The sequence below is a fragment of the Cygnus atratus genome, chromosome 5 (genome assembly GCF_013377495.2).
Source record: "Cygnus atratus isolate AKBS03 ecotype Queensland, Australia chromosome 5, CAtr_DNAZoo_HiC_assembly, whole genome shotgun sequence".
NCBI lineage: Eukaryota > Metazoa > Chordata > Aves > Anseriformes > Anatidae > Cygnus > Cygnus atratus.
Genome location: NC_066366.1, coordinates 15,865,107 through 15,890,487, shown reverse-complemented (window position 1 = coordinate 15,890,487; position 25,381 = coordinate 15,865,107). Strand labels below are relative to the sequence as shown.

General features: G+C 41.5%; 1 protein-coding gene across 2 annotated transcripts; it reads right to left on the bottom strand.

The window, feature by feature from the left end:
• Nucleotides 1-1,182: 1,182 nt before the first annotated feature.
• TRAF6 (TNF receptor associated factor 6) lies at nucleotides 1,183-22,629 on the bottom strand. 2 transcript variants are annotated; one of them, XM_035552169.2, is made up of 7 exons: nucleotides 22,531-22,629; nucleotides 15,471-15,797; nucleotides 10,563-10,713; nucleotides 9,786-9,944; nucleotides 9,169-9,240; nucleotides 7,764-7,841; nucleotides 1,183-6,949 (listed from the first exon to the last, which is right to left on the bottom strand). In XM_035552169.2, the coding sequence occupies exons 2-7, from the start codon at nucleotides 15,764-15,766 to the stop codon at nucleotides 6,068-6,070; spliced, it is 1,638 nt and encodes a 545-aa protein (XP_035408062.1). In that variant the 5' UTR covers nucleotides 15,767-15,797; nucleotides 22,531-22,629; the 3' UTR covers nucleotides 1,183-6,067. The 2 variants fall into 2 exon arrangements, with proteins under 2 accessions (XP_035408062.1, XP_035408063.1); XM_035552170.2 differs by lacking the exon at nucleotides 22,531-22,629 and adding an exon at nucleotides 21,776-22,255 and having other exon boundaries at nucleotides 1,344-6,949.
• Nucleotides 22,630-25,381: the final 2,752 nt, after the last annotated feature.

The window sequence follows — 25,381 nt, the reverse complement described above, 5'->3', positions numbered from 1 at the left end:
AGCACATTAAATAGCAAGCAAGTTGCATGGAAATTGGTTTCTGTACAGGGAGATAAGGAAACAAAAATTTTTTGGACAGTTCATCAGAAGGTATTTAGTGAGCTAGCACTTCTACTTTTAATAAGGTGAGAGAATGCAGGATTTTTTTTCCAAAACTGTCACTACCCAACTGCTAAAACACTGCTCCAATTAAACATTGCCCTCCTGGAGCCTTTGACCTTTCATTTTTAAATAAGACTCTCAAAAAAAGCCACCAGAAAATATACGTATGGCCTATTAATTCATTTAATTACAGGCCTGCATCTGCCAGCTCTGGCTGAGCTAGGTCAACCCAGCTGGTAGCTCAGAGAAAAACTATCAACCAGTCTCAAGGATCTTTAGGAATTTGAGTAGACCAGGGCTTTCCTGTGCTGCAGCTCTTGAAGAATGGCTGAGGAGAGGGCCGTGTGCCAACCTAAATAATTATCCATGGTCACATTAGCAAGCTGCTCACTCTCAGCTGCAGTTAAGATCTGGTTGTGACAAAAGAGCAGGAAAGCAGCAGCTCCAGCTGTCCTCCTCCACTAAAACAAAATCACTGATCTCAGGAACCTTCACGGGCTGCATTGGCTCAGATGAGTCAGAGCACAAACTGAAAGGAAAAGGTAGCTCATGCGTTGGAGTTTAGACTAAAGCTACCAGGGAAATGATTTTCCTCTTTCACTGCCTCCTCCTCTCAGTTTGAAAAATTTCCCCATTCCATCCGAGAGGGGGGAAAAAAACACCTGACAACCTAAACCTTTTAGAGTTGCAAATCCCAAGTGCTTCTTTGAATGGAACAAATGGGTTCAGTCACAATCCCCAAAAAAATAGACAGGGGAGTAGGGCTCCAGGTTTTCAGCAAAAAAAAAAAAATAGCTTCACAGTGCTGTATTATCTGCTGTCTTTATCTGTCCCTCCCACCCCCTCCATCACAAAGCAGGAAGGTAAATTCATTTAGGCAATACTGTGTATTTTTCCCAAATGGAGAAAAAGTGCAGTCTTCTAGAGGGAATGAGAAGCCATGGTAATAATGGTTCTGCTTGGAATAAACATTAGTTAGGGTGGACTCAGGCAATGATTACTACATTAGAATCCCTTTCTGCTTCCTTGCAGGCAAGGGGAAAAGAAAAAAAGGAGAGACAGTTTTTTATTTTTATTGTTACTTGTGAACTGGAAGAGACAGCAGTAAGCAAAAAAATCTTCACACATTCTGAGACCTGACAAGCTTATAGGAACTGTTAAATAGTTACCTGTTTCACAGGAATGTATTTTTATCAGATAAGTGAGGTTTAATATATACATATAGTTTTAATATTAAAGCCAGCGAAGAAAAAAAGACATGAGGACCACAGATCCTGGAATTTTGTGTTCTAGGTCACGAAAACTCAAATCGTGAATGGGGGTGGTGGCACCAGAACCCATTCTGTCCAGGACAGACTGACTTTGTCCTTCCAAGTAGAACTGACAAAGTCTCAGTGGTGGGAAAATTAAGAGGGTGAGACTGGGGTGGTAACGGTGAAGTGTTTCCTTTGGTCATGGTCATTCTTCCTGCTAGCTATTTCCTCTTTCAGTGGTAGGAGTGTGGTTCTCTCCCTCTCCCCCTTTCTCTTTTTTTTCTTCTTTCTCTTTTGAGCCAAAAGGTGCAAGACTCACCAGCCATCATCCTTATTTCATCCAGACTGAAATATAAATCATACTTAACTGCGCTGTATTAGACATTATCTCTAGTAAATACCACCACATTTCCTCAGAGGAATTTGAGTCTTGAAAATTATACACTCCAAAGGGCATGGAGCCTGAGATCAAGTTTCTCCTACCTGCAGCTGCTGTTAAAAAGACAAGTCCAGAAGAATGTTGCAGGTGAAATAAATTAGCAGATTGCCACAAAACAAGCATTTATTTCTCTTACTGACAGAGAAACTCCCTTTGACTTCTGAGCATCTTGCAACAAAGCTTCAAATCATTGTCTTTGCTACTAACATAACAAGCAAGCAGGATGTGGCCACAGGTGATAATGTTAATTATTTTTCAGAGCTGCATCTTAAATTACAGGATGATCACACAAACAGTTTACTATCAATTACACGATCTCTGTCTTCTAGTAATGACTTGCACTAGCTGTATCTTCTAGTAATGACTAAAGCTATCACTACCCTTTATAAATTACAGAAATCTTTTAATCTTGAAATACTCTTTTCAGTTTTAGTGTTTGACCGCTCTATGATACACGATCACCCTCAATTATAAACCAGCCACCTCTGAAATCCACAAGACAGAGAGCAAATCCTTTATCCGTACATCTTTTTAAGCAGCCCTCCATCTGAATAAAGATGCAAGATACACTGCACAGTTTAATTACTTTATTTTTTTAAAATCCTGTCAGAAATATAGCTGTGCATTAATTACAAAATATATTAAACAATCTATTGATACTTCAAAAGGAACAGGAGTACTTTCATTCTGTTCAAATGCAAACCAATACAAACCTTTAACACTGACCCCAGAATAATCTTTTGCATCCATCATCATCTAGCTGATAAGAAAGCGTCTCTAAATAAGAACAGAAAGGCCACCCTGATTTTATTTCATTAGCAAGTCTAATCCCTTGACAGCAAACATGACCAGGCATATCATGAGACCAGTTAAAAAAACAAGTCTATATATCTCACATTATCTGAGCTCCCACATATACATTACATACCAACATTTTTAGTAAAATAATTTTCCCTGCCCTGCAGGGGAAGACATTCAAAGGCAAAAAGAAAACACATTTGCAATATATTATAATTGGAAAATATGTGCCATAGCAGCTGTGCAAATACATATACTAAGAGTATCTGACTTTTAACACGTTCAAGACAACAAATTTGGAAGATAAGCTAAGCCACTTACTAAAACATCTTGAGATCTAACAATGCTGCAAAGCATCATGAGTGACAGACCTAGAGAACATCATTCCTGAAGAAATTATACATGAAACTGATTAAATCCTTGTATTACTTCATGTTTGTTTTAGAGACAACTATCAAGGCTGCATACCATTCTGCTTCCATTGAGGAGTTCTCCTAATTATACCTCAATCCACCATGGTATAATGATTTCTCAAAAAAAAAATTCTGTAAGAAGGGGACAAGATGCTGTTTCACACAAACCTATTTTTACATAGAAACTGAATTGCTTAGGAAAGTTTGAATTAGAGATATTAGTCATGAAGACTATACATTGAGATGGTACCAATCCAGACTCGTAAGTTCTTCCATTAGCTGAAGATGATATTCTTACTTGGAAGAGAAAGCTCTGGGAACTGCAGTTGAAGTGAACAGCAGTTTGGAAGATGGGTAAAGAATGAGGAAACTGGAACATATATGAATAAACACTTCACTGACATTTATGTGACAGAAATATTTAACTTTAAAAAAAGTAAATTCATATTTAGCAAGTTAGCTCTCAAAGTTTCTCATGTAAAACTCTGGCATTACAGTAATTTGGCATCACTCAGAGTTCTACTTGGTGATATTAAAATACAAAACCAGTAGAATAGCAGCAGTGACTAAAGCATTCATATTACTGTGGTTGATACAGAATTATACATGCACTAGCTTTCTATTCACTATTGGGTTGTGCTATCGTACAATACTAACCTGAATCATTTAAACTCCTGAACCTGCCACCAAGCTGAGTTTCTTCCCAAGGCAGAACTCTGTCAGATGTAGCAGATCAGGCTCAAAGCAAAAATTCAGCGTGTTGTACTTGAGGGTTCATAATACAAAGCTTCAAAAGTACAGGAAGTATTAATGCACTTAGTGGGTCTTGGTTATAAACACTTAGAACATAGACTGAGGTCGTTTTTGTTAACAACACTAGGGCTGAGAAAGGAACTGTGCCAGGAAGAAGCTCTCAAATTGCAAGCCCTTCTTCTACCTTTCTCCCCTAACACACACAGAAAAAGGATAATGGCCATCTCTGAACATCTTGGAAAAAGGATGGATACCGAACATAGCCTGAAAGTGACTGGGGAACTGGCATACAGTGTTAGGAACTGTCATCTGTATGCAGCGGATCTGGGCACTGTTAGATGTATGAAAAGATCTTCGTTAAGAATGGTTTAACTACCAACGCTGCTCTGATTGGAGACACTTCAAAACAATTCAGCTAACAGGATGAGGCTATTCAGTATAAAAACTACTTAAGAAGTTTAAAAGTTTTAAAGCACGGATCTTTTCCTGTTTTCGAGTAATATATGTTCACCTGTCCTCTGAACTCACAGAACACACCAAGTCAGTCCCGACTATCACGTTTACCATGAGCCAGAACGTTCAGGTTTCAGTAGTGACAATGCTCAGCTACATACAGTCCGTCTTCAATTAGTAGGCTCTACCTGAAAATTAAATTTTGTTCAGCTGGATATGACGAACAATCAGTAAGGTTGGGTCCTGGAAATTTTAAGCTCATGCTGGTAGGCAGAGAATTAACCCATATCAATATCCTATAGTATTATTTCATGGAGTTTTATGTATGGCTTAGTTCTTTCTTTTGTATCAGACTGTGTACTTAAGTTATAGGGTGAACAAAATTTTCTTCTTCCCCCTTTTGAAAGGAGAAGATTCAGAACCTCATCAGCACCATGGTAAATTACTAGCACCAGTGAACTTAACTACTCTGTTTTGACTGGTCAAAACTAACATTTATATGGCATACAAACAAGCAGTATAGAAAACTAATACGTGCAGCACGAGGAAGCTCATGAATCCTTGAAATATTGAATTTAGTGTTTGGTTAAAGAGATGCTAAGGAAGCCAGATTTTTTTTTTCCGGAGAGCAAATGGGATTGCAGTTTTTCCTCAAACTAATTAATAGACTTTTCTTCCTTTCTGAAGTGTTGAGGGTGGCCCAGTTCCTATTGTCTAATGGGACAGGAAATGGCCACAACAGCTGGATGTTGATATGGCTGGCTGTCCACCGAGAATTAAGAGGAAATGATGTAGGTCATACATCACCCAGAACATCAAGGCATCACTCAAACAGATGCAGATCAAAAGTTAAACTTGGTACAAATTCAGGTTTCAACAACAGTAAAACAAATTCTGCAAGACGCTGTTTAGTTACTATACACCTTTGCTCACATATCCACCCGCAACCTGAAAAACGTCCAGTGCTAGCAGGAGATCCTATCCGCACAAAGGTATCTCATTCTAATGCCACACTTTTACCGCTCTGCTGACAGTGATCCACGTTCTGGGCTTGGATCACACATTTATAAAAAAGATTGGTCAAAATAGAGAGAATTAGGGGGGGCACTTTCAGACATTTCTTCAGTGAGCTTGACTCATAGTCATTTCACCTTCTTCACAATGCTACCACACACCTTTCAGCAATTCTATTATCAACTTTATATCGACATGCAACTCCCTGAAGCTAACTTCAGGAAGTTTGACCTTCTCAGCAGAGAAGGGTCAAAGCATCTCACTCTAGGTGATGTCAGCAAAGCCTTAAACTAACTTCAGATTTCAAGAGAAGCATAGCCAATTCAAAGTTCTAGATAAGCCAATATAGAAACTGTCTGAACTCCAAAACAAAGCTTCCCCAAGCTCTGTGTAAATAATAAAAAAACAAACAGAACAATCAAACCCTCATCTTTATTAATTAGGCACTTTCCCTGCTACAGTATCTATTCCAAGGCACTGTGGCTCAAAGATTTACAGGTCTTTTCTGATATGACGTACGCTTGGCCAAACACAAATGTCTAGGTACTTCAGTAGGATTTTCTTGTAGGCAGTTAAGTTTTGATTAACCACACTTCATTTAGTTAGCTTGCTACAGAAGTTGCTTATTACTTTAATAGAGAACAATAAGTAGTATTTGAACACATTACCTCATAGGAAAAAAAAAGTGTAGCAACAACAGAGTTCGATTCAGGTGAAGATCAACTATGTTGGCAACTATGATCTTTTTTACACATTCAGCCTATTGGACAATGAAGCATGCGTGTAATCTGTGGTGGAAGAGCATGACCAGGGGCTCCGTTCCTCTGGTTAAGACTTACAGGTTACACAGCACCATCAGTACTGCGAGCCTGAAATCCTTCTCTGCGAAGGCTGTTCAAATCCAGCCGTGTTAGAACTTCACAGCGTACCAGAAGGGTGTCATCTTTTACGAAGGTTCTTTGCTCCAAGTTCTGCAGGTGCATGAAAGTCACATAACCAAAACCTTTTGGATTGCGGTGAATTGTTGGTCTCTGGAAGGCTAGCAACTCTGGCTTGGCTTCCATTACTTCTTCATGATTCTGCCGTTCAGGGCCTTCTGATTGATCCAAAATAGAAAGTCGTATAGTGCCTTGGAAAGGCCAAGGCAGATGGCTGTCGTATTCTCCTTGCATAGTGTGGACAAACAGAGATATAAAATTAGCACAACGCTGAGCATTTGGTAACTGGATATGCAAGCGCAAACACAGCTTGTAGCCAGGTTTTCCAGTATAGAAGCCAGGACTGTGCATCACAACAGGTCTCTCTTCCTTCTGTGCTTTCTGAAGTCCACTGAAGTTTTCAATCTTCCATATATAAATACCATTACATTGCTGTGCCTCCATTTCAGTAATTTTTCCCTCCAAATTTCGAATGGTACGTTTGAGTTCTGCCATGTGAATGTTCTGAGTCTCCATTTTAGCAATGAGTTCTCTGATTTGGTGATCTTGTCTTACCAGGCGACCTTCCAACTGCTGAATAGTTTCTTTGAAGTTTTCAACTTCCGGATTACAATTATATGGGGTATGTGACACATGGGAGAAGAGGGCAGGCTCAAATGGTAGTCCATTGATAAAGGGTACAGGATTTGTAGCCGTAACACTGATATTTTGAAAACTCTGAGCCATCATTCTCATGTGAACCTGAGTGAACTCCTGCATATGTCGTGCCAGTTCATTCCTCTGCATCTAGAATTTAAGAGACGTAGCATTAAAAATATATCCCACATCATCTCTAATCACATCCTAAATGTGGCTCTGAAGAAAATCAAACAAGTTGCTTCTGTTACGTGAGAAAAACCGGAATGTAAATCAAAGAAAGGTGATGTGACAAAGTAGCACTACCAATGGAGGGCTTAAAATTTAAGATCACTTATGTCAAATGAAAAAATATTTTCAAATGGCAGTGGGCAAATACTGTTCAACTCAAAATTGACATGGTGTAAAAGTGTTAGTGATAAACAGGTATTTTTCTGTGTGCTAAATCAGCACTGTATTTCCTTCATTGATTTGTTGAAATGGCTCCACAGTACCAAATAATAAAGATGTATGAAAACCAGTGGGGAAAGGATGAAAAGATAAATTTTTAGAGTTATTGCACAACTAAAAATGAGAGTATCTAGATTAAATAATTTTGGATTTAATCAAATTTAAAACATTCTCAAGTTTTCTTTACCAAACTCTAAAAGCCATAATTGCATTTGGTCACAACTTTTCAAGAAATGTTAGAAGAAGCTACTTTATTATTATGAAAGCTGAGAATACTCTCATGGATTAATAAAAGTATGTCCGTCAAGCAAATAATTCACTTTTCTAAATCTGACAAGGACTTTTGAAAGGCACTGCATCAGCACATACTGCTTTATAATTAAAATACTTCAGAACAAAAAAAAAACATACTCCACAAATCAGTGAAGATTTGGACAGGGAGATGAGATGAGAACAGAAAAAGACATTAAAAAAAAGAAAGGTCTGCAACTCTTGATTACGATTAAAGGCTTACCTTTTCAGGACACCCAAAGGCACTATAAAAACATGGTACTGGGGCAGTAGGACAATCATTATCGTAATGGTTAGGCATCTAAAACAAACCAGATTTGCAATTAATTTTCCCATTAGGAGTATTCTCTTATAACATCCTAAAAGAATAGGGCTGGATGGACTCTGATTATGTACCTGAAGCCAGATCAGTTTATTCCTGTATCAGTTCTCAAAGAAATATGGAAGCTTTGAACACAAATGTTAGTTAATGATACAAGTTCTGTATCCTCCTTGCATGTACTTTAACACTTCATTGCCTTATAGTTTTTACATTATGCATCAGAAAGCATTCAGGTTTTTCCTCACATGAATGTAGGCCTTTTGTTTCTAACCTATACTCCAGCTAGATCACAATCTGTTTCTTTCCCTTCTGCAGGGCTATTTGCATATACTTATAAACAACTGTGGCACTCTTCATTATCTTCTTCTTCAGAAAGTCCACATTTATTTCAGTTTTTCTTATGGTCCATGTCTTCCAGACCCAATTATCTCACTGCTCTGAACACTCCCTATCCATCCTCACCCCAAAAGCTGAACAGCTTCAGCTGATACCCTACCAGCCCTAATCAGAGCAAAAGATAATTCTGTGTTTCTCAGGCAAAATACTAGCTTATGTAACCCAAAACGTCTTGTCTAAATATCATGATGCAGTAGAGCACAAGCTTAACACAGGTCATCTGTTAATTCTAAATCGATACCTATTTTAGCATTCTCTGTTTCACAGTCTCACGACTCATTATTTGATCCAGTGACACATTTTTGCCGTTGCCATTACTGAACTCACTCCTGTTTTTCAGAGTACTTCTCTGATTTTTCAATATCATTCTTTATTTTAATCTGAGTCATTAACACAGTTGCCATTCCATTCAAACAGATAGGCTGCAAATTAAGTAACATTTATCATTTTCCTGTCAATGAAGTAAGTTGTTACTGAATAGAAGAAATAGCAATGATTATTATGATAGTAATGGACATGCAGAATTCTACCCAGCATCTACAGTTCAGTAGTGAATTATTTAGAGCGACTTTCCAATAAGGACTTTCCAGTTAAAAATATTCTCCCTCTTTGCCCAAATTAAAGCTTTCTCTTCTAACATCAGCCATAATCACAAGCTGCTATTTGGTATTCTTTAACCCCCATTCAAGATCAGAAACACGCAGCATGGCAACTGTCAAGAAGCAGCATACCCAAACAATGTGATTTACACTTAGAAATCCTACAGTGGATGCAACTTTTTCAAAGAGAGGCAAGGAGACATTTATTAGCCAGCAGACAAACTATTTCTTCAAATTTAATTTCAGATTAAAGCAGCAATGTAAATACAAAACATCTGATGCAGATTAAGCACAGAAAGCTACTCTCTTACCTGCTGTCTGATGAGCATTGTGTTGCAATATTCACAAAATACGTTGGCAAGGGGACAGGTTTGGTCATGAAGCTGTTATCGAACAGAGAAAAGAGAGGAAAAAGAATTAATAATGTTATGTCATTTAAAAGAATGCTAATCACTTCTAATGAGATGTTTTTATCTACATTTCAAATTTTGCATTTAGGTGAATGCACCTGTAAAACAAAGTTTAAAAAAAAGCATAGCAAGGAGAAAACTTTAGTAGTGACCTAGGTCTTGTCTTGTGTTTTAGCACGTATTCCCCAAAAGATGCATCTCCTGACATCCTTTCTGCCAGGAATAAAAGCTGTAAATGTGTGATATTGCTTTGTATGTTATGCTACCCCTTACCCCTCTCTGGTGGTAAGGCCAAAAATCAATGGTTGTTACACAAGTCTTTTTGCAGCACAGGGTTTCCGAGAACGGTGTATCTAAGCACAGCCTCTGCCCAGCTTTTGCCTGTTCTAGGCTAATGCCCTGGAGTTTGTAGCTTCTCACCTCTGCAGCTAAAACAGCTCTTCTAGACCATTTTTTTTTTTAATTGATGTCACATTTAAAAGCAAACCCTTGCAAGTGGAGGCTGGAAGACTAAGTACCTCTTTATCTTCATAAGCCATAGATGTGGCACAGTTGGGACAACAGACTTGACGCCGCAGACACTCCTGTGTCATGTGCTCTTTCAGATGGTTCTTCTGAAAGGCTCCTTGGCACTGCGGGCATTCCACGGTGGAGAAATCACAATGCGACTGGTGGTCCTGAACGTGGACAAAAGAGGGATCTCATACTACAAATAGGTACAAACTGCTTACCTGTTTTTCAGATAAAGCACAGTACAAGAGAAACAAACAGCAATCTTTCCTTCTTTCCTTCCAAGAAAACCCTCAGATGCTTACCCTGACTTTACTGGCAGTGTCGCATTAATAAGATCAGGACTTCATATATTCAGAGTGAACACGTTCACATATTAAGAGTACTCGCTGGTAAAATTCAGCTTTATGTTTTTTTCCTAATAACTGGGTATGTTATTTCCAAAACAATTACTTCAACTAATGTATCTAGCTGCTTTCAAGGAATATTAAACTGACCTTAGAGAACTTGTGTGAAGTACAGATAAAGCTGATCAAAAGATAAACATGAATGATCCTAAAGAGCTAGCTGCATTAGTACAATTTTCATGCACTACCATGTTCACTTGAGAATCACCTAATTACAACTAAACACTCATTAAAAAAAACCAAACATGCAGCTATCGGGTTGAATGAACAACACACTGAATCAGCATGAAGAGGTATCAGGTATGCTCATCTATATTATTTTGAATTTTTTACGTGTTCATGAAAGCAAGGTTCCATATTTTCAGAACTAATTCTCACCTCTAAATGCCTCAGCTCCATCTTCATGCAGCAGCCCTTGTTGGGACACTTCACCGTTAATGAAAGGATTTCCCGTTTAGCAAAGTTGTCAGGAAAAAGTTGATTTTCGAGCAGAATTTCGTTGTCTACTGGACATTTGTGACCTGCATCTCTACAATGCCAGAAAAAAGGGAAAAAGAGATTGAGTTTCCTTTGCCCTTAATTTAAAATATTTTTACACTAGCAAGACATAAGCGGGCAAATTAATAACACATTAAAATAGTCCTTGAAAACAACGGCATTTATGTGACAATTACCAGAAGTTATGTAAATCAGAAATGTAAACCAGAAAAATAGTCAGTACACAATTTCACTTGGGGTAGAACTATTGGGATCATAGAGCTGTTCTAGCTCAGTAGCTTTTAACTGACCAAAGGGCATGACAGATACCTTGCAAATAAACTTGAGGAGGATGTTGAGAACCTAAGAACTTACGGTCTCGTTTCTGTAAGTACTTCACATAGCTCAAACACAAAAGTATTATTTCAATACTATTTCAAAACAGTTCTTTAAAGGTTCTTAGACATTCTCTCCCTTCTTCCTCACTTGGGATATTCTATGATTCTATTTTCTTCTCACTTGGAAATATCAGTAATATGGAAAAATACATGGGGTGGAAAAATGTGAGAAAGCACTTGTGCTGCAAAGATCAAGTGTCAGATCATTGTCGTCGCTTGCAAGCGGGAGGGGAAGTAGAACTTAGTGGGCTGTGGAGGACAGGAGGGAATTTGTGCTCTTTGTTGGAAAAGGAAATAATTGGTCAGCACCTCCTTCATTAGCAATGCTGCTAGAGGAAGTGGGGGTAATGTTTAGACTTTAGAAAGAGACAATGAACTTCCTTTCCGAGGTTTTGCTCGCAAGAGTTAGATTGCCACAAGTCTGATAGTCATACTTCTAAACAAATGGAAAAGAGAAAATAACCTCGTGTGCCATTCTGTGTCACAGCTCACTGAGCAGCGTGCTGATCTTTGTCACAACTCAGAAGCGTTCCCCCAACGCACACACAATCCACAGGCAGCCACTTTTTAACGGGTATAACTTGGTTACAAACACCTTGCTTGATGCAGTATAATGGTAGTTTGGTACACCTGCTGCTAAGACAGTAGCTTTACTTCTACACATGAAAGATAACCACCTATAATAATAGCCAACAATATATTCATTATAAATAATGACACTAGATCTCCAGCTTAAATAACCAGCAGTCTAAGGGTAAAGTAAGAATGAATGGCAATTTTATAAAGATTATAAAAAGGAAAGAGCAAAGACATTGTGTAGAATATTAAACAGATATTAAAAAGTATTGGAATTGTGTTTAAAAGGCTGCTTATATCCATCCACAGACAAAGATGTGCTATACATTTCCTATCACAGAACTGAGTTTATGTACCTCTGTTCTAAGGTACTTTACAGTGGAGGTTTTCCTGTGCAGGAATTATTTATCAGGTTGAGTTGTGCCACCCACAACAGTAACTGTGAAACAGTAATCATCTACCATGAGGTACAATGAATATTCCTATGATTTCTGTTGCATTTTAAACATAGGTATGAAAAGCCAAGCCAGGATAATTTAGTTTAAAGAAAAAGACTGCTCCATGATTTTAACAACTGAGCAGTTTAGCCTAGAAGCAAAATAGTCGGCATATACTTTAATTGGAGCCATGTAGGTTGTCTAATGAACTGCCAGCACCCAAAGTTTTCCTTGCTGACCCTTGCCAGCTCACAATTCTGCTTATCAGATAAAAGAGGTTCTGCTGTTTGGTCAGCCCTACTACAAGCCCTGAGTTAGCTTTGACCTAAGACAGGAGAAGAAAGATGAGACTGAAGTTTAATTAGCTATTGCATCTGAACTTAGTTCTTCCAAATTTTCTAATCAACTATTTTGTAGACAGCAATGTTTGTAAACTATTATTTGTAGTTACCACAGCAGATAAACTTCTTCACTCCCATGACTCATAGCACTTTAAAGCACTTCAGGCTGCCTTACTTAAAATGATAACAGGACTTGCTGGGAAGCAAACACTTACTGTGATTGAAACCCATCACGTCCCTCCCATTACAAGATCTAAGGCTAGAGTGCTTAACCCCCCCCCCCTTTTTTTTTTGTTAATGCAAATCTTTCTAGCTGCAGGCACAGCATCTTCAGCATGGGCAACCACAACTGCTGCCTGAGCGGCAAGAAGCAATTACTCAACAACTGTGTGTCCATCCTGTATCACTTAAAGTCCTCAATCAGTGTTCAATCAGACTAGGCAGTGGGAAAATTAGTAAGAAAACAGAAACACTTTTTTCCTGACCACATAAAGGCTGTGACAATCACTTAATGAAAAAAATAGCACTTAAGACAATGTAAAAATCACTTTCAATTCTCATTTTAGTTCTGTACAAACTTCTCAATGACATCCATCAATACTGTACTGTAGACACTCCAAATCAATACTGTACTGTGGAGACTACAGTGATAGTCCAAATCAATAGCTCAATCCACGTATCCCAATTAAGCGTGCAATTCAGCCCTTCAGAAGGGCCTGGCAACCCAAGTTCTGCTCTGCTTTTACAAGCATTCACTGCACTCCAAAGACAGATTCCAGTGGGGAATGAGGGAAAATATATACTACTACTGCAACATTTGAAATATCACAGTGATGATCTATTGTCTCCAAGATCAAAAAAGCTTGCCATCTGTGCTCAGTATTCAGGTGAATTGTAAGTTTACCTCTGGAGGTTAAGTAAAAAGCGGAAAGTATACAAGAAGGAAAAACTTCTGGTTATGAGAACTGTTTATAGACCAAAAAGTGTGAGTAGAGCAAATAGTCTGTTAATTTAACAGAGAAGAGAAGAGACACCATTTCCTATGCCTGAGGTTTAAGAAGGAAGTTTCTCTACCCGCTCTGAGATGTTATGTTGTGAGCACAAGCTTGCTGCAGTTCCTCACTAAGTACCAAGGAAAGTTCTAACCAATGACCACAACTGTGCAGCTCTTCAGCAGAAGCGTTATAAAACAACATCACCATGCAGGATCCAAAAGACTGGATCCAAGACATCCACTTTTGGTAATTTTACGTTTAGTTATCATAGGAATATGACTGTCTTTGAAATGCCTAGTGAATAGAAATTGCTAATGCTCACAATACTTCAGTACTGACTAATTTACCTTCAGGATTTACAGGCATCATCCTCCTGTGAGAAGGTTTAAAGATTTCTTACCTCTTCTTTCTTCCAGAAATTCCCAAATTAAAGAAGAGTATAAAAACCACTATTGCCAAAAAAAGCATAGTAAGCTCAGAGAGAGTAAGGAATTCCAAAATGCCTTTTGTAAGTACAAAAGTCTAATTTGATACTTACAAGGACACATGAATTTATGTATAATAATCTATTGAAATAATTTAGGGTGGAATCTGCAAAGTGAAGGCCAGAAAGTGAAGCCAAGTGCTTGTGCCTGGGAAGTTGGATACATACAATCAAAGCCAACAAGTTTACTTTCATTTTTGCTTTCTTCCACGCTTTTGGCTGACGTGAATGTCACTGAACAATGCAGTTGGGTAAGATCTGACTTACCCTTTATTTTTTTAAGGGATGTAGTGAATGAGGCAAGACACTGTGGGATTGGGGTGATCTCATGGTGTGATTACTAGAGAACAGAGTATCTCTTAGCTTCCCTCAGCAGAATATACAGGAGAGTTACTTTTCACGGGTGAACGATTTTGGTATTCTGCATTTTCTGGATAACGAACTTGTATCCTGTTCTCAGAAATGCTGATGAAACTAAATGTTAAAAAGAACTGTGCTGCAAACACAAAGTTTTGTGCTCTCTAGAGGAAAATAACTTGAACTTTTGCAAGTAGGGAATAACAGTAATAAGTAGGGAATGCAAAATTAAGTTCATCCTCTTGTACTGAGCTCCAACACTTTCCTCCTTGGTGTAAAAGGGATGTCATGAAGAAATACATTAGCATCAGACACAACAGTGCAGAAACTACAGAGAAGCCTACAAAACCCACAAACCCTCTGTGTTCAGAGAATACCGCTGCTGGCATACCATATATTTGGTGAGCTACAAATGATGAACTATGGATAAAAAGAAATGGAACAGAACTATGAATAAATGGTATGGAAAACCAATCAAGAAAGCACTGCTCATTTTGCATGCTAAAAATAACTGCACGTGAAAAAAAAGTAATGAAGTAATGCTGAAGATGATTTAATGATCTTATACACAAAGGTGTGCAAAGTAAGGTGGGAAATTAACCACCTCCACAGGTGGGTCGCACAGCGCTAAATAGATTCCTACCAAACTACTGTGACATTTGAGCTAAGGGAGCGATTTACAAGAAAACAATCTGGCTTATGCCGAGTAGAAAAAACAGCATAATATCTAGCTTTCTATCAATGTGTTCCAATACTCACTGGCATGTGTGGGACAGTGACGACTGTACTCCAGGTCTGAGGGAAGTTCGCTGTGCAGGTCTGCGTGCTTTCTGGTTTTGCATCCTCTTTCAACCGTTCAGTTTTATGACTTCGGCTTATTCTTGCCTTCACATCTCATTCCTACCCTCCCCATATGCCATTTCCCTCTCTCAACTCTTTGTCCCAGACTATTCCCTCCTTACCATCTCCAGACCAACAAGGACGCAGATTGCAAGCAGAGAACTGAAAGCATGAATTGCCCATCTGTGCCAAGAAATCAAATTGTTGGCAGTTGCCTGTAGTTATCAAGAGAAACAATCACAGGGGAAGGACAGGTATTTTAATCCCGGGCTGAAGATGGGATTTATTTGGAGGATTTGGCTACCAAGTTTTATTATTTTTATTTAACATTTACTCAAGTGAATTTCTTCTTAAAAACACTTTCCCTAAGTTTTCCCTTACCTTATTGATTTGACAATGCAGCCTTTGCAGAAACGGTGTCCACATGGCGTCTGCACCGCTTCCCGAAGAGCCATCAGACAGATTGGACACTCATATTTACTTTCCAAGGGCGGATCAAACTCCACATCGTATCCTTGTGTTTCCTCTGTAAACGAACTTGGAGGGTTTCCAGTCCCGCTGCTGACGCTTACACTATCTTCTTTCGCTCCTACGCTGCAGGCGCTGGCCATGGCTGCACAGCAGCCGCTTTCCAGGTCTCGGGCTCCACAACTGTTATTGCTCTGTAGCAAGCTCATAGTAGCTGATCAAGTACCACACGGAAACGCTCTGCAAGATGACAAAAAGATGTGTTAATTTAAAATATTCCAAGACCTTCCCTTCCAGACACGAACAGAGCTTATTTCTGGCCACAAGCACTGGAACAGCACTGCACATTCGGTTCTGCTCACAATCACCAGTTTTGAATTGTCCCAGTTTCTCTGCTATATATCTTTTTTACTTATCTTGTGATATAAGGAAAGAGCACCGCATCCTGTCAGCCTGGTTCAAAAACACAAACACCTTTCTGTAATCTCTTTCATCTACCCAATTTTAGTAAATGGAGGAATATTCTCTCTCCTTGCTGCACTTACTAAAAATGCCTCTACCCCTTCAGTATTATTTACTTCTAAAGCATTCCTAGTTTCATTGAAAAGTGCTGGAAAAATACAAGTTTTACTTGATAGCAGTAGCTCAACTCCATCTTTTCCTTGCAGTGACTAAACATTATATTTTCTGTACACAGAGATTTGTAGTATAGGTTTCCAATCAGTTGAGGTGCATATCCACAAACAAAACGTAAGCCTGGGTACCCAAACCTAGCAGGTGACACACTGCAAATGAAATTCAAATGCACAGCGCTGTTAGTAACGTTTTAAAACCATCAATAGGAGTAAGAAGCTGCACATGAGATAAGGCTAATATTTCTGCAGCTCAAAAAGCTATCTACAAACTAGTAGTACTCAACAGGTTTCTTGCTCTCCTCTCCCTCCTCTGGTACAGCAGGGAGGGAGGACAAGTGACATGACCATAAGAACAGAAGATAAAAATCACACTTCCCTGAAGCAGAGTAGGGCCTATTTTTAAAATACAGCTCACAAAGCAGGTTGAATTCATGGGTATGAAATTAAAAAATGCTGGTATCCCCAGCCTGTCGATATTTCTACACTGAATGAAGGAACTTTAAAGAAAGGTTTAAACAACAAATACCAATTGTGAAACTCCAAGAAACTTTCCTCTATCCCAGTTGTTTAATTGTTACAAACATTTCCCTAGAACCCTATTGTGGTTAATTGTCTTTAATTGACAACACCAAGTTGTCAATTAAATTATTCGGAGGTGCAAGGCAGCGTGAGCAGGCTGAGGGCTGCAGGGCCAGGCACACAAAGCCAAGTGCCCACTAACAGGAGCGCAGACAAAGGTCTTTGGAGATGTTCACCTAGTGCACTCACTGCAATACCGTCGCGTCTTTTAAAGCCTACTGGAGGTAGAAGCCTAAGGATTAGTTGAGAGCTGGGCTGTGAGGACCATTGATCTGCATCACTTCTGCAGAATCTGGGGGCGGCAAGGATGCAGAATGAGTAGGGTCTGAAGTATCTGAAAAGTAGTGTTCCTGCCACTTCCAAATTACCGTTGTGGTGCAGTCTCAAAGCACCGTTTGACCGCCTGGAGCTGTACCGCACCAGGCAGCAATGCCTGCTTCACGCAGAAATAATTCCATCGCACGGCCGTCTGGAACTGCACCCAAGGGATGAAGCTTACGTCTTCTCCAGCTCTCTGTCCCCACGCATTTATTATTCCTGTATGTCATCTACCTCAACAAGCTTTACAGTCAAGGCTCCTAAATACAGCAAATACAAACTAAACCACCAAACAACTTTCCAGCAGTTGCTTGGGGCATAGTCCCAGAATTCCGAGTTTAATCCCATGGAACTGAACACAAGTACTTAGAATGGAAACAGAAGAATCAATGCTTAGAAAGATGCCCCGTGAAAGAAAGTTTTTTTAGGCTGTCACCAACAGGTCTCTTTTATTTAAGAGCTGCTGCAGAGGATGATTAGTCCAGAGGCCACACTTCATGAAAAAAATTCCAGGAACTAAGTTGGGCCAACGGAGTGTGAATGTGGGTGTGCAGGATATTGCACGGAGCAATATTGCACTGGAGCCCACAGGCCAGTCTGGGTCTGAAGACCTCGCATTCTTCTATACCACAAGGGTATATTTAGTGAGGCTAAGAAAGGGAAGAGGAACACGCATCCCTTTAGCCATGTCACAAAGGAACTCAGGAAGTCACAAGGAGGAAAACATCACAGCTTTACTTAAATTCAGCTGTCATATTCATTGCAAAGCGAGCTGCTCTTCCCTTGGGCTGTTTCTAGAAATAAAACCTACAATTTGAAATACTGTTCTTGTAAGGAAGAAAACAGGACCTGACTCTTGATAGTTGAACACTTTGTAGATTTAAGTGCTGTCCTCTTTGCCCATTTAAACTGTTTCTACAGACAGAGCAGATATGTATATTCAGTCTATGGAAACAAAAATCCTATACCAGAGTCATTTTAACAAATGAGTCAGTGCAACCAGTCAACATCCCAGTCTCACACAAAAATCCCCCTATTCAGTGATACTCTCCACTCCTACATGGAGCTTTTTGTCCGCATTATGACCAAAGGGTTCGCAAAAAAGAAGTGCAAGTATCATTATCTCTTTATGGCTGAATTTCCCTATCTGTAAAGAGGTGAAAATTAAAAAAGGTGATTAAGAGCCAGATCTTGAATTTTGTTCATGTTTTACATAAGGTGTGTAATAGGATTCCTCCTTCTACTCAGCTCCACTTCATTTTATCTCTAAGGAAACCTCTTCCTCCATATGCATTTATAGGCATGGGACAAGGCACAGGTTTCCAAATCAAAATCCACACACACTGCTGTTACTCAGACTAGTAACCAAAGCCCAATTACTTCATCACAGTTTAAAGCAATTCCTTCAAAAGTTGTAAATGCTGTAATAGGAATTTTCTGTTCCATTTTGCCCTCCAGGAGCAGAAGATAGACTCATTCTTCTTGAACAAAGCAGTGTGAGGGCAAAACCAATTAGAGAAGAATAAAATGTTAATGTTGATGGCAGGTCTTTCCCCTGACCAAGATGTAGAAGACAGTTTGTAAGCCTACTGTGGCAGTTATGCAAGTTTCTTCCCTGGGGAATTTAAAAAAAATTTCAGGTTAGAAAAGGATGGCCTTTAAAACCCAGTGTACATCCCAAAATTTACATCAAATTGCTTTCATTTTAATTATGAAATAGATTACCAGTGAAGGAAAACCTAGCAAACATTCCCCGAAACCACACCAGCTTTTTGTCCCATTAACAGTAGTTACTCTTTTTCCTCTGTGCTGAACAAAGTTTCTCGAGTCAAATACGACTACATGTACATATTAATTTGAATACCCTGTCTACACCAGAGCCTTTAGAATTCATCCAGCTTTTTGACATGGGTAGTGTAATGCAATAAACACTCTGCTAGCCTATTCTGTGACTTTTGTTTGGACAACATCAACCTACCAGCCCTCACTTCGAGGAACAACTGAAATTAAAAGGGAGCACTGCGTGGCAATTCTAACTCTTGCTAGGATGAAGTTTCTCTGGCAGAGGAAACCTGAACACTATGTTTGATAATGCACCTGAAACGCCGTTCCCTAGAGCTAGGAAGTCCCATCACACTCGCTGAGCAGTCAGATAGTGGTTTTGGCTTGCATATATGGGGTACCCAAAGTCCTTGGGCCACCAAAGGCTGTTTTTTGTTTTTATTTTTCTCTCCAAGGCAACAGCTTTATATCGTTTGGCCACAGAAAAGAAGGTGCTTTCCAGGCTAACTGGTAATGGTCAGAATGTTTGATCATTATTTATACCGCAGAAACCTGGAATGATCCATCTCTAAAGATCAAACCTTCATGTCCCCAAACCAGAGCAGACACAGGAGTCCCAATCCCTTTTTTCCAAATTCAAGACTAAACCATAACGAAACCTTTCTTCAGTAGGTAACCTGCGCTATGTTGCTATTTACACTCTGCATTACAAAATGATAAGGTTAATCTGTGATAGCATGGTCAGGCCAGAACAGCAAACTCCTGCGAGCATAATGTACCTTATGATTCACAATTAAATTAAAAACCTTCTACACTTTAAATTACCGTGTCCAATAAAGCTCTGTAGTCTGACTTGCGAAGCCCCAAAGTAAAATGGAATTTAGCTCGGATTTTTAGAGATGTTCAAGCTCCACCTAAGAGCCACAGGATTAATTTATAAACTTTTCTAAATCAAAAGCCATTAGTGGTACAGAAGATACCTTCCAATTGCCTGGAAAATTACACAACAATTTGAGTAATAGGGAGGGGATAAGACTAGGCATTGTACCCTATTTACACTGAAACATGAAATCGTATCTTTGTGCTTTTGACAAACGTGAAGGAACGCTGTACAGGGAGCGCAGCAGTTGTCATGAAGCAGAAAAATTTGAATATTAATCCATAAATATTGAATAGAATTAATTTCTATGTGATCTTTGCTAGAAAGTTCATACTGAGTAGCCACATAAAGAAGGAAATCAATACAGAGAACTATTCCAAATCCCTTTCCGTACTTGAGGTCCATAAACCTAACTAAACTGCTTTCAGCCTGGCCGACACATAGCCAGCAGAGGGCAATGCTCCAGGCAAAACTCTGCGTTTTCTCCTTCTGCCTCGTTAAGAACAGTTCTGTACGTACAGATTTCTGGGTCATGAGACTGACAGACCAGTGGAGTGACTTTGGGTGATTTGTTTATGAAGCAATACGTGCAATGCTTATTCTCAGGCATATCAATCAATGGTCTCCTGACAACTGATAAGCACTATGCTCGGCAGCATTCGTAATATCTGCTTTACAATTATCATCACCATGGCCCCATCCTGGCAAAAACATAAAATGATGTAAGTTCATTTTAATTAATACCTATAAAGCACTTTCATTTCAAAGCAAATAGCTAGACAAGAAAAAGCAGCAGCAGATTCAGGCAGAACTAATAACTGCAAAAAACAGCTTCTGTTTCTTGTAAAAACCTGCAAGCATCTTACAAGCATTTTGTTATCAACCTTTTTTTTTCCCCCCCTCTAATATCCATACCTATTAAGGCTTCCAAGTCCCTTGGAGAACCCATATGCTTACTATTCCTCCATGTGAAACTAAACACTAAATAAAATCTTCTGTTTGAGGTGCATACAGCCTACCAACAATATGAGAAGTTCATCAGGCACTATCACTGCTCCAGTCACCGGCATGGAGTGACCTTTGGGGGCTTTCTGAACCTTTGTAGGTGGTTTCTCTTAGCTTGGAGAGAATGCTGTCAGACTTTAATCACGTGTATCATTTACATTAGGAGACTAGATGGAGGCATCTTCCAAGTTATGAATGTATTTTATCCTACCTAACTATGTCAAAACAAATTTAATTTTATTAAGCACTGGAAGTGCCATACGCTGTATTTAACACCAAAATATTCCATGGGTCTTTCCCTAATTAAAAAACAAAACAAAACCCCAAGCCCTTCAGCTGACTAAATTCTAGAGATATTTCACTGAGAATTGTTCAGATTAGCAAAAACAAGGCAAGCATTATTAGTGAGAAAAACAATACTATTCAAATTCTTTACTTTGGCAGAGACTCTGCTCTCTTTGGCCTCTGCTCTCCTGTTGCACATTGTGATACGTGTTGTGCCTTTCTGTATTCCTCAACAGATCTGCTGAGAAGTTAAGATGCTGTCACAATGCGGACAAGGTAAACATTAGGACAGAAAGTACTTCAAAAAGAGGTAGGGAAAAGTAGAGCTACGAACAAATGTAATTTCCACAAGGCACAGGCTGCAGAGTGGATTTAATTATCATCTACCTCAACAAGCAGTCAGCCTGTATGCGGTATTAGTAAAATTATTTGAGACACTGGGAAAGTAAATAGCGAGTTAGGCACACATCCTGAAACAGCTCAAGCATTTCCCCTTTTCACTCTGCCTTACGTTTACTTTTATTTTCTTTTTGAAGTGCTTTATACTCCGAAGCCTGTATCATTAGCTTTAACAGTGCGGATCTAAAACCTTTTTATATTCACTCAGCTAACGCGTGCCATTTCTTCACTCTGAAGTTCTGGCAGCAAGTATCCATTGTGCGTATTTGCTTTTTAAATACAGTAGGACATCATTTAAATAGAAAGCAGAGTTGCAAAGTTACAGTGCTACAGACCTCAGCCAGCCACGTATATGCCTTGGCTTCTCATTCAACGGAGCCTGAGCGAGCTCCACAGATCACCTGCCAGCGCTGCCACCACCGGCGGCTCGCACTTTTCCAGTCCCTAGCAGCATCCTAGCGGCGTGCAGAACTTGTCAGAAGCAAACAGGGAGAAATACTTTCGGTTAGCTCTAACTGCTGGGTGTAAGGGATATAATTAGCACATCTTCCTTTCACCTACAGCTGAGACTTCCGTTCACATCCGAACAGACTCGGCCTGACCTATCTAAACCAGACGAAAGCGATGGAGAGCACTACTGAAGTAATAACTGCTGGCTGGCGTTAGGAAGGAAGCCTGTTATAAACGCATGGTGCTGCTGGGTACAAAACCCAGCTCTCCGTTTCAGCAGCAGTCCGGCCTCCTGCAAACGCCTCCCACCAGGCACCTCGGCACGCTAACGCGTCCCGGAGCACTCGCTAAGGGGGGCTGAGCCCTTCCCAGGCCCCAGAGAAGCCGCCGGCCGCCTGCCGGGCCCCGGCCGGGCGCAGCTCCCCGCATGGAGCCCCGCGGCCCCGGGCCGAGCCCTGTTCCCGTGTGGGCGCCGCTCAGGCCGAGCCCCAGCCCCAGCAGCCGCCCGCTCCCCGCTAAGCCCCGGCGCGAGTCGAGGCCCCGCGCCCCGCTCCCTCCGCCCGGGCAGCGCCGCGGCCGCCGGCCGCCCCCCGCTCGCCGCCGGCCGCCCCCCGCTCGCCGCCGGCCGCCCCCCGCTCACCGCCGGCCCCGCCGGCCGCTCCCCGCCGGCGCCGCTTCCGCCTTCTCCTCGGGAGGCACCGGGGCGGCGGCCGCCCGGCCCGAGCGAGGGCCCGGCCCCGCGGCAGCGCCGCCTGTCGGCGCGGGGTCCCGCAGCCAGCGCCGGGGGCCGGGGGCCGAGCCCCGCGCCCCGAGCCGGCCGCTGCTGCCCGGACGGGCGCCCGCGGGCAGAGCTGGGCCGCGGCGAGGCGCAGCGAGTGTGGGTGCCCCCCGGTGCAGCGTGCGGGGCCGTGCTTAGGGACCTGTGCCGCCTGGGGACGCTGCGCTGCTGCCCCCAAGCCTGGGAGCGCCTCCGCTCTCCAGCAAGGCCTCGGTGGGACCCCTCCGCTCGGGCTGCGCGGCAGGGAAATGCCCGCTGCAGGAGAGCCCCGAGCAGCGGGGTTCCCGCGGCACCAGGCCGCGGTGTCCCAGCGGGCACGGCCGTGCCCCCGCACCAGGCCCGCCGGACAAGGCGGTGCTGGCCTGGGGCGGTGGGGACGTTGGCTTCTAACACAGCTCGCCACAGCAGGCGGCTCTAAGAAGTGAAAAAGCGGGCAGCGTGAACGCGAGCACAGCTTCATTTCCTTAAACACCAGGAGGGGGAATTTCGCTGTTTGCCTCGGTGACTTTCCTTGGCGAGCATCCCAGGCAAGCACGAATTTCAACCCAGGAAGCTCTCCTGTTCCCTGGGTCAGAGGAGCAGGCACTGGGAGTCCCGGCTCTGTGGTGATGTGAGGGGTCCCTGGTAGAGCTGCAGGCTCCTGCCCTCACCAAAACTGCCCATCTGCCCCGAGTGCTGAGCAGGCAGCGGGCAGGATGCTGCCTCTGGAGAAAAGGCTTACGGCAGCCCCTAAGACGCCCCTCCGTGTGCTGCTTTTGTCCTCAGGATTACTGAGGACATCTGCCAGGACCCACGAGGGAGCGAACAGAGGAGAGAGACAGAAATCGCAGCAGCCGGGGTCCTCGTATGGGGCTCTGAAGTGTGACATAAAACAGTTATATTAAGTGTAATTCCACAAACTTTGTGCACCCTTTGCTGGGCAACTGGCAAAATTTCAGAGCCATCTTTTTTTTTTTTTTTTTTTTTTTTTTTTTTTTTCCCTGCTGAATGGACAAACTATTATGTTATTTTCATTATCTGTAAAATGAGGAAATTTATCATTCCATACCTCTGTAAAACAGATACCCTCAGATGGACAGTTTTCTATGGCCCAAATCTACAGTTTTTAGCAATCTGTTAGGCAGTCAGAGCACTGATGCCCAGTTTATTTGGGTTGGGAAGGAATCTAAGGAACGGATCTGGAGTTTCTGCTCCAAATGTAAATGAAATGCCTTTTTTTTCAGTGCAGTTGCCAAATCTGTATGGTTTATGGCAAGCTTAGGCCCACAGTCACGTATCAATGCCCATATTGCAACATAAAGCAGTGCAGAAATCCTGTTCTCCACGTGGTGGTGCCAGTTGCACAGGGAAAACATTTTCCAGCACTGGATCAGTGCAGCTCGAGCTGTTGGGCAATTATGCTCATACAGATATAAAACACACCTAAAGCTGTAGCAATTTGAGATCAATTAAAGCCTTGTTTGCCTGCAGTATCCCTACAAGACAATATTTTTTCACGACGATTTCCTGGGTACACTGGAAGTAAAGTGCTTGACTACGCTCACGTGTGCTCACCTGGCTGATTTGATGATCTGGGGCTGTTCGCACCAGCCCTTGAGCTCGCAGGGAATGGGGCCAGTAGCTAGCTACCAAGGTGAAGTTTTGAATAAGCACCCCAGAGGGATGGATTTGCTAAACTACTTCTCAAAGAGCCCCATATCCCTCAACGCTAACAATGCATATTGTCAGTGAGCGGCATCTGCTGTTTCAAGATAAGGGAGGAAACCAGCATGTGCCTGCAGCGAGTGATGTTGATTGATATCTGGCGTCGCAGCCTGACCTGATATCTTTTTGAAAAGGTCTCTCCAAATACCAGTGAGTGGATAGTGAAAACAAGCAGGTTGTTAAGAAGTCCTGGCAAAACAGGGAGGGCAGAATTGCTGGGCTCAGGACCGAACCACATGATCTTCTGCATGGTCAAGAAACGCCTCAGTCAGGATATCCTTGTCCTAACCTGCCTTGGCCTGGGAACAACCTCTGGGATTTCTGTTCCACCTTGCCCTGACACATGCAGTTGTTTCTACTGCCACACTGGGACTTTGTGTGAGTCAGAATCTGAGCAAGGTTATCAGGGTTTGGCCCCAAACTTTGTTTTCTTTGCCCTTACATCACTTGTTTCGGCATGAATCATTGCACTTGGTTACAGGAGGTGTTGGCCTCTCATGTGGCACAGTACAGGTGACTGACTGAGGTCTAACTACACTTCTCTAAGACTTGTCATCTTACAAGTCTTACAACCATCTTACAACCAGGAGCAATTGATGTTCTACAAGATCAAAGGTGATAATTGGGAGGGAATCCTCCCACCTTTTTTACCTGTAGCAAGTGTTGCTATTGCAAGCTCCTACTTCCGGAGTGTGAGTGTATGTTCACTTTTGGAAGGGCTTGGTGGATCATTAAAATCTGTTGCACGACGTTATGTGTGGAGACCGAAATCTTTCAGGGTGTTGTTGTGTGGCAGAATTGGTTTTCTTCTCACATGGAGATAGTTTCTGAGACAGTAGCTGTGTGGAAACTAAGCATGGGTGTTCAACTCTACTGCCCACTCTTTGTGGACCCTTGAGGTCTGCACCTGGTGTAGTATGTACAAGTCACTCAGAATATATAACAGTTTTTTACATTGGTGATTTGTTCCCCTGTCTGGGCTTTTCAAGATGTCGCCAGAGGGGTAATA